The 9,322-nt window shown below is 58.0% G+C and overlaps 1 protein-coding gene across 1 annotated transcript in view; it reads left to right on the top strand.

The window, feature by feature from the left end:
* SRF (serum response factor) overlaps positions 1-9,154 on the top strand; it is a 187,545-nt gene extending 178,391 nt beyond the window's left edge. The window contains exons 2-8 of the mRNA XM_042875259.1: positions 22-318; positions 497-763; positions 3,159-3,420; positions 5,093-5,212; positions 6,155-6,346; positions 6,737-6,813; positions 7,082-9,154. Of these exons, the coding sequence (XP_042731193.1) occupies positions 22-318; positions 497-763; positions 3,159-3,420; positions 5,093-5,212; positions 6,155-6,346; positions 6,737-6,813; positions 7,082-7,177 (1,311 nt within the window). The 3' untranslated portion in view covers positions 7,178-9,154. The remainder of the gene's footprint in view (positions 1-21; positions 319-496; positions 764-3,158; positions 3,421-5,092; positions 5,213-6,154; positions 6,347-6,736; positions 6,814-7,081) is intronic.
* Positions 9,155-9,322: the final 168 nt, after the last annotated feature.

Below are 9,322 nucleotides of genomic sequence, written 5' to 3'. Positions count from 1 at the left end.
ATTCATCGTACCGTGCTCGAGGGCGACTCGGAGTCGGCGGAGGAGGAGGAGCTGGGCGGAGAGCGGCGCGGCCTCAAGCGCGGCCTGGCCGAGGCGGCGGCGGCGGCTGCGGCGGCGGCGGTGGCGGTGCCCGCGGCGGGTGGAGCGGCGGCGGCCACGGCGGCGTTCGGGAGCGGCGGAGCGGGCGGCGGGGCGGTGAGCGGCGCCAAGCCCGGCAAGAAGACGCGGGGCCGGGTGAAGATCAAGATGGAGTTCATCGACAACAAGCTGCGGCGCTACACCACCTTCAGCAAGAGGAAGACCGGCATCATGAAGAAGGTGCGGCCCCGGGGCACCGGGAGCGGCCCGGAAGCGCGGGGCGGGGGGCGGATGCGGGAAAGCGCGGGGCCGGGGGGGGGATCGGAGCGGGGCGCGGGGAGGAGGGGGCGCCCGCCCGCCGCAGCATCCCCCGCGGAGGGGTCCCCGCGCGGCCGTGACGCCCCGTGCCGCCCCGCAGGCCTACGAGCTGTCGACGCTGACGGGCACCCAGGTGCTGCTGCTGGTGGCCAGCGAGACGGGCCATGTGTACACCTTCGCCACCCGCAAGCTGCAGCCCATGATCACCAGCGAGACGGGCAAGGCGCTCATCCAGACGTGCCTCAACTCCCCCGACTCGCCGCCGCGGTCCGACCCCACCACCGACCAGCGCATGAGCGCCACGGGCTTCGAGGAGACCGACCTCACCTACCAGGTGTCCGAGTCGGACAGCAGCGGGGAGACCAAGGTGAGGCCCCGCTGGGGGCTGGGCTCCCTCCTGCGCCGCTCGGCCCCCGGCTGCCTCTGGGCGCCGTTATCTCTCCCCGGGCGTCTCCATGCGCTCACACTCATTGATAAAAATTTGATTCTGCCTCCATGGCCTTATAAGGCCTGGTTTCCCTCGCCAGAGTCCCTGGCAGGGCCCCTCACATTCCTTATAAGCTGCAGCTGTCTCTTGCTTTGGTGCTGTTTTGGAAGGGGGCAGGGAGGACATGGGGAATGGAAACACTTGGCCGGACCGAGTGTTCCTGCTCTCTGCTTGGCGGCCTGCTGCTGGGAAGCCCCAGGGCAGGGCAGCTCCTCGAGGGGCTCCAGTGGTTGGGCACACAGATGCTCAGAGATGAGCAGAGACCAAGGGCTGTGCTGCAGCTCCCTGGGTCCAGTTGGGTGCTGTGAGCTCTGCTGTACCCGTTCCAGCGGGATGAACAGCAGCATTCTGCTCTTCCACCTAGCTTTGCCCTGTGTATGTATGCCAGCCTTGCCCTGTGGAGGCTACTCAGTATGCAACAGAACCCAATGAGGGTGCTTGAGAACCCTTTGCTGTTGGTGTAACCCCAAAGACTGAGCACAAACCCAGCTTGGTGCTTTGGGGATCCTTGTGCGTGTTTGCATCCCACATCATCTCTGGTTGTGGTGCTGCTGGTACTTGGGGAAGGGATTTCTGCTCTCCCTCTATGTATGCTGCTCAGCCCCATAAATACCATTGAGGGGGAAATATTTGCTAAGGATCCCAGAGGAATTGTTGATGGGATAAGGTGCTGTGGGATGGGTGCCCCCGAACCAGGGCTGAGCCCTGGAAGGCTTCCCACTGATGGGAACCCAGCTGCCCCAGGCTGGCTTGACTCCCTTGGGTGCCTGATGGGAGCTCTGCCAGCCCTTCCCAGCAGGCGTGGGGCAGGAAGGGCTGCGCGTGCCACTGACTTGTCCCTGGTGCAGGGCTTGTTCACACAGCGTCCTTTAAGGTTTCCGCTGGAAATGCTGCCAGGTGGCCCCAAAGGAAACGTGCTCTTGTGGTGTGGTCACTTTGCAGAGATCTGAACCTGCTTCTCTCTGGTGCCAGCCCAGCTTGGTGCCCTTTGGCTTAGGCTCCAGGCACAGCCCTGCTGATGCTCTGAGAGCTGCTCCCTGTACGGACAGGACCTGCAGGTGTTTGGCTGCAGCAGCTACGAGGTCCTCCTGCCGTGCTGAGCTCCAGAGCCTGCCCTGGAGCGCAGCTGGGATGGCAGCAGGGTCAGAGGGATGCTGTGCTCTTAGGACAGCTCCAGCCTCCCAGCAGAGCTGTTGTGTGCTGATCTGGGCCATCCACCAGAGGACCCAGTGCCCTGTTTGGAGGGAGATCAGAGTTGGAGTAGGAGCTTGGGGTGGAGGAAAGATGGGGCTTTTTGCCTCACCTGGAGTGCAGAGCAGGTAGTGGAGTGCAGAGTGGGATCCCTTCTGTGTAGCACCTGGGCCAGAATGTACAGGATTATCCTAAATCTGTGGTTCATTGGGTACGCTTGCTGAGACTGGCTCATCGCTTGGCTCCTGCATGCAGGCTGGGCTCAGTGGGGTGCTGGGGTGGGTCAGGGTGCCCAGGGGCTCAGGAGCATCCCAGACAGGTGGGAGGAGCGGGCGTCCAACCCAGTTCTCCGTGCTGTCACTGCAACCTAGGAGTGGAAAGTTGGAGATGGCAGGCTGGGGAGGACAGAGTTGGGTGTGTGTGGTTGGAGCCCCTTTGTTTTTCTGTTTGTACTATGGTTTGCCCTTGTGTTTTAAGGGAGTCCTGGGGTGCTCTGTGTGCATCTCTCAGGCTGCCTTTCCCATGCCCCAGAGGATGTAGTGTGGAGATGTTACAGGCCCTTGGGCGTGCAGAGCTGTGTGTGAGGATGAGGGAGCTGGGCTGTTCCAGCTGGAAGTGAGCCCACTCTGCTGTGGCTCACACAGCCAAGTGGGCTTCATGGCCCAGGTGGGAGTGTGCCTGTGGCTCCCACGTTGCAGGGGGCTGTGGCTGAGCTAATGGAAAGTGCCTGCGCTGGGCGCCGCGCCGTGATCACGTGCCTCTTCTAATTTGGACGTGGGGGGACCGCAGTGCCAAGGCAGAGGGGCTCTGCTCTCCTCCCTCGACAGGCCCTGGGGCAGGGCCGAGTGCCCAGGATTGGCTCCCCCTTGTCTAAAATGGGCTGCCTTCCCTTTTTTAGCTGTTCGCAGAGCTGTGAATTCCTGGCTGCTGGCAGCCTGACAAGCCGGGAACAAGGCGCAGCACGTGGGAGCGCTGGGCCCGCCGTGCTGCGGGAGGGCTGCGAGCGTGCCCGTCTTAACCCTTCCTTGGCAGCACGGGGGTACAGCCCGCAGAGCCTGAGCTGTCACCCCTTCTCATTCCCCAGGATGTGCTGAAACCGACCTTCACTGTCACCAACCTGCCAGGGACAACGTCCACCATCCAGACGGCACCTACCACCTCGTCCTCCATGCAGGTCAGCAGCGGCCCCTCGTTCCCCATCACGAATTACCTGGCGCCAGTGTCTGCCAGCATCAGCCCCAGTGCCGTCACCAGTGCCAACGGGACAGTGCTGAAGACTACTGGAGCCAGTGCAGTGACATCCGGGGGCCTCATGCAGATACCCACCGGCTTCACCCTCATGTCAGGTCAGTGCTGCTCGGTGCTGAGCGCCGTGTCCATCTGTCTGTCGCTGCACTCGAAACATGTTGAGAATGGGGGACCTGGCTGCAGGTGGAGGCAGGCAGTGGTTGCTGCTTTAGGATGATCATGGCTGGGACGCTTTGCTCGAGCGGTGACAGTTCCTTTAGGGCCCTGCTGCTGGGAAGGGTGTGGTAGCAGGGAGCTGAGCAGGGGTACCCCAGGGCAGCACTGAGAAGCCTGGAGGGAGCAAAAAGAGCTGATGGTGATGAAGCCTTTTTTTCTCCCTCCTTTTGGCAGGTGCTTCCCTGTCTCTGGGGACCCCTGCCATTCCTCTCCCTCATTTACAGCCGCACTTGCTGGCTCTTTCCAGCCAGCAGGGCCAGGCGGTCGCGGGTACAGCTGGACAGCTACATCAGGCACAGCACACGGTCTTCCACTTCCCTGCCAGAGCTGGAGGGCAGATCGTGTCGCTGACAGGTCAGCACTTGCTTCTGCTGCGTTCATTTTAGGCTGGGGGGTGAACAGAGGCTCCTGCAGCGTCCCTGTCCTTGCTCAGGGAGCTGACCCCAGCTGGGAGCTGGGGGGAGTTGTGGAAGGAGGGAGACTGTGGTGCTAAGATACCCTATGGATGTGGTTTTGAGTGCTAGTGTTTGACTCTAAGCAACTGTCATGCTTAGATCTGTAGTTGGCTGCTGAGCCACGGTGCAGAAGATTGGTGATGAAAGAGGCAGAGGTGTTGCTGTGTGGGCATTGTCCTTGGCAGGAATCTCTTATTGTACCAACTGGAGGGCTCTCTGAGTGCTGTGCTAGGGCTGGGGTACCGTCTCCTTGGTACCGGCACTGAGGGCGAGACGGTATTCTTGTGTTGTGCTTGCTTGTTTCCATGCTGCTAAGTCTGATGGCCTCTTACAGCTCCTGCGGGCCCACACAAGGGGACCATATTTCCCTTCTGGTCTGGAGGAGCTAAGAGAATAATCAGTGATTCTGTGTTTCTGGTGCATTGCGTAGGGAGATACCCAACCTGTGACTTCTGGTGCAGTGTGTGGGGAGATGCCCGACCTGGGGTTTCTGTCTGGCATCACTTGCTGTTCCCTCTGGAGGCAAAACATGAGCCTGAGGGGGAGCTTCGTGTCCTGCTCAGTGTCTGCATAGCCATGCTGAGAGCCGTGTGGTGAGCAGGCTGGCCCAGAGGCTGTGTGGCTGTGCCCGTGCAGCTCTGGGCTGCATGCTGGGGCAGCTGTGCTCTTGTTCCTGTGCAAGGCACTGCAGTGTCTTTGGGGTGGCTGTTCCTGAGTGCCCTGTGGAGAATGATGCTAGGCTCTGGAGGGTGAAGACCCTGCTGGAAGGTGGGCTCTTGCTGTTCTGGTTAACGCTGTGAGCCTGGCTTTGTGGGGCTGCTTGAGCAATGGGCTGTGCTGGGGACCTCTCCTCCCAGCATCTTCTGTGCTGTGTCCTTGTGGAGCCAGGAATGGTAATGAGGGCCACTGACATCCCTGAACTATACCTAGATGTTGGACAGAAGCTGCTGTGGCATTTCCTTTTCCCTCCAGTGCCCTGCAGGCCACCTGACCCCTCCTTGGCCCTTGTGTGCCAGCAGTGTGACAGGCCATGTGTGGAGCTGTGCATGGCCAGAGAGGGATGAGGACTGACAGGCTGAAGGCTCCCTTCTCTCCCCAGGTGGCACCATGGCTCAGCAAGTCCCTGTCCAGGCGATCCAGGTGCACCAGGCACCGCAGCAAACGTCTCCCTCCAGTGACAGCAGCACTGACCTTACTCAGACCTCTCCCAGTGGAACAGGTAATAGGGACTTTATGATAACTGTGTTCTGTCTTCCTTCCTAACCACTGTTGATACTGACTCACCCCTTATCCTGGTCCAGCATCATTCAGTCCAGCTTTCCCAACCAAGCTGACAGTTCCCCAGATTTATTTATCCCTATTACCAGCTCCCATGCTGTGCTGCTTCTAGATAGGTGCTGCTGTGCAGAGTACCTCAGCAGATTTCGGAGCCTCTCTTGGTGCGTTACTTGCTTTTCATAGAATCATTAAGGATGGAGGAGACCCTTAAGGTCTCCAAGTCCAACCATCAAGCCATCCCCACCATGCCTACCAACCAAGTCCCTCAGTGCCACAACCCCACAGCTCTGGGACACCTCCAGGGATGGTGAGCCCATCACTCCTTGGGCAGCTGTGGCACTGTCTCAGTGCTCTTTCAGAGAAGAAACGTTTACTAAGAAACAACCTGAACCTATCCTGGTGCAACTTCAGGTCATCACCTCTCATTCTTATCCTGCAACATGGAGCTGGGAGCATGTTGCCAGGCTCTCCCTAGTTCTCAGATGGTTTCTTATTGATCCAGCATTGCCCCTTGTACAAGGCATTAATTTGCATGTTCTTGAGACTTTGTATGTACAGAGGCACCTTTTTTTGCTACCAAAAAAAAAAATAAGTGCCTGGATGCAGATTGAACCCAGTTCAACAGCTTAATCAGCTTCATCAGGAAACCTGTGACATGGTTTGAGTTTAGTCTTGGGATACTTGGCTATAAGGCTGCCTTGCCCTCAGTTCTCACTGATCAAAACTCTCTTGCTTGTTCCCTGGCTTTCTTGGGAGAACAATGTGGGTACCTCCACATGTCTGCTGCTTGCGTGTGTGGGGGCTGAGGGAGTGTGGCTGAGCAGGTGTGCAAGTGTGGCAGGCTCCTGCAGTGTGGCTCACGTGTCGTTTGTCCTGCTGCCAGTGACCCTCCCAGCGACCATCATGACGTCGTCTGTGCCAACCACCGTGGGTGGCCACATGATGTACCCCAGCCCGCACGCGGTGATGTACGCGCCCACCTCTGGCCTTGCGGATGGTGGACTTGCAGTCCTCAATGCTTTCTCGCAGGCACCCTCAGCAATGCAGGTGTCCCACAGCCAGGTCCAGGATCAGGGTAAGTCTGGGTTGGTGCTTTTCTGGGGGGCTCTCATTTTTGCATGTGCTTTTTTGCTACATATTGATCCCTCAGGGTTTTCTTTTAAGCCTTCGTATCTGTCGAAAAGACCCAGCAAGGGTCTGTGCTTTTTAGAACCAGCTCCTCTCCTGTATAAAGGATTCCTTGAGCCATTTGCTGGGGGAGAGGATTAAAGTTGCTGGTGTGGGGAGCCTGGAAATGGGGCAGGCAGTGCCAGGTGGGAGGAGCCAGGAAGACTGGAGAAGAAGCGTAGGTGCATGAGGGGCCAAAACAGTATGAAGGCACGCATGCAGGATGTGGATTGAAGGCTTATGCTGGGCTCCCAGCGTCTGGAAAACGATGTCATTTGTGTCATTCCCTCTGTGGCAGGTGGCGTCCCCCAGGTATTCTTGACAGCCCCATCAGGCACCGTTCAGATCCCAGTCTCAGCTGTCCAGCTTCACCAGGTAGGTGCAGAGCAGTGCCTGCAGATGTGGTGGGGGCTGTCACTGTTTTTCCTCTGGGGCGGTGCTGGTCCTGCTCTGCCTGGACATCCTTTATGGGCCTGGGCACTTGAGTAGGACCAGTCCTCAGGTCTCGGAGAGCTGGGGGAGCTATTTGTGCCACCTACACGTGGGCAAGGAGTTCTTGTCCTCTTGGGTGAGGGATGCTGGCTTGCTGGTGGAAGCAGTCTTAGGGGCATGCTGTCCCTCAGCTCCTCCCTTCTCTCTCTAGATGGCTGTCATTGGGCAGCAGAGCAGCAGCGGCAGCAGCCTGACGGAGCTGCAGGTGGTCAACTTGGACACCTCGCACAACGCCAAGAGTGACTGAGAGGCCTCTGCTGCTGGCCTTGTGCCGTCCCTGGCTTGTCGTGCTGGGGCTGGCAGCAACTCTCGTACAGACTGCACCAGTTATTTATTGTTGCCTTTTCACGTTTCCTTCATCCACACATGCACACACACACACGCACCCACCCACACACACAGCATGCAAGGGGCTGCAGGACCCGCCTGGGGAGAAGCTGCGCTGAGGCCGTGCAGGGCTGGGGGCCGTTGGGATGCTCGTCTCTCGCCAGCCAAAGAAGCTTGTCTCTTGAGGGGAGGGTGTGCTCCGTGCTGTACATAAATCCTGGGGGCCTTCCCCAGCTGGAGGCCCTTAGGGGTGCTCACCCTGTCTGTGGGTGTTTGTGTGGGGCTGGGGCCTGGAGCTGTCCTGCAGAGCTGCACAGGCCTCAGCAATGTGCCTTTGTGGGGGGGGATGGGTCCCGGCTGCGGCAGCTCTCCCTGGCCTCCGCAGGGAGCAAGCGGCCTACTTGGACGTGCATCTCTGGTTGGGTCTGGTGTATGGCCCCAGCCTCCTCACGTGCACTACAGCAAGGCCTCCGCCCTCAGTGCCTCCTTGCTGGGCTGCCTGGTGGGTTGGCAGCTGCAGCACACAGCGGGTGCCCAGCAGTTCAGCAAGGCCCTAAGGGAGAGGGGGGGCTTTGCTGCCAGCTCAGTCCCGTGCTCCCATCTCGGCCCTCGTGCTGCTTGTGGACTCCATATGCCCAAGGGGGGACGTGACTGGATCTTTTCCGCATCCCTCTGCTGCAGCTCCAGCCACCGCTTTCTAAATTTTCTGATGCAAGGTGGAGAAGCAACTCCAGTGCCAAAGGGAAGAGTCCGTGGGGCACTGAGCTGCTGGTGGGCAGCATGCTCCTCCTGGGAGCACCGGGGCTGGAGGAGCCTCAGCAGGGCCACGGGAGAAGGACTGGAGTGTGCTTGGTCCTGCATGGGAGCTGCTCCCTGGCCCTGCAGGGAGAGCGAGCGAGCAAGGAGCTGCTGCATCCTTAGGGAGAGGAGCAGCTACTGTAACTTCTTTTTTTAAGTTAAAGACAAAAGAAGCCTTGGGGGGGAAAAAAGAGAAAAAAAAAAAAAAACAAAAAAAAAAAAAAAAGAAAATGACTTTATTTTTCTAAGTGTTAAACTCAGTATTTATGTAATACTTTAAGGAATAAAAGTTTGGCTCCTGTACAGTTTTCATGGGGTTTGTACCGGGGGGATGGGAGAGGGGTGGGTGGGTGTGGAGGCAGGAAGGGGCCTTGCTTTTGAGTTTGTATTGTAACCTTGGACATGTTCCCTCCGCATTAGCGTTTAACTGTGCTGTGCTGGGCTGTCCCCAGCCCTCCCTGGGGGATGAGGGGCTGGCAGCAGCCGATCTCCGCTCTCCCTGCCCGTAGTGCAGGTGGCACCTCCTGAACTCCCATCTGAGGGTCTGGGCTGGAGTTTCCCTCTCCACAGCCTCAGCTTGTGCTGTTTTTTAGTGCACAGATGTGGATGAGTTCCTTCCATGACCTGTGCAGAGAGCGTGGGGTGTGCATTAACCTTGACCCAAGGCTGTCATCAGGGCCGTGCTTTGCTCTGCTTTGCTCGTGCTGGCCCTGCGGGGCTGTGATGGCAGTGCTGCTGCTGGGCATCTCCTCCCTGCCTCCCCAAAGGCAACTGCTGGTTAAACGCTAATGGTGTCTTTTATTTAAGTGCAGACTTGTAAGAACACTCGTGTATCAGGGACGAAATGGCATTTATTGTGTGGTGACATTTTTAATTCATTTTACTGGTTTGAGGGTTGTGTGTGTGTGCGTGCGTGCATGTGTGCGGGTGTGTGTGTGTGCATAGGTGTGTGTGGGATTTTTTTTTTCCCCTCCAGTTTCCAGGGTTGTGTTTCTGGAAGGATGTGGAAGTAATCACAGTACTATGTACAGAGCTTTCTTTTGTATGGAAAAAAAAAAAAAATTACTCTTTCAATAAATGTTATCATTTTGTGCACAGAGCTGGCGTCTTGTCTGTGCTTTGCAGGTGGAGAAACTTTCGTCAATGGATAGGGATGAGATGGGGCAGAAATCAAAGGAAGAAGGGCATGTGGTGACCATCAGTGGTGCAGGGACAGCAGTGTCCTTGCTCTTAGTGCAACAGCTGTGTTTCCATGGCAGAGCATTAG

The sequence above is a fragment of the Lagopus leucura genome, unplaced genomic scaffold (assembly GCF_019238085.1).
Source record: "Lagopus leucura isolate 7727_CA_CO unplaced genomic scaffold, USGS_WTPT01 Super-Scaffold_73, whole genome shotgun sequence".
In the NCBI taxonomy this organism is placed as follows: domain Eukaryota; kingdom Metazoa; phylum Chordata; class Aves; order Galliformes; family Phasianidae; genus Lagopus; species Lagopus leucura.
The sequence above is the reverse complement of the archived record's forward strand: the minus strand, read 5'-3'. Positions and strand labels throughout refer to the sequence as shown.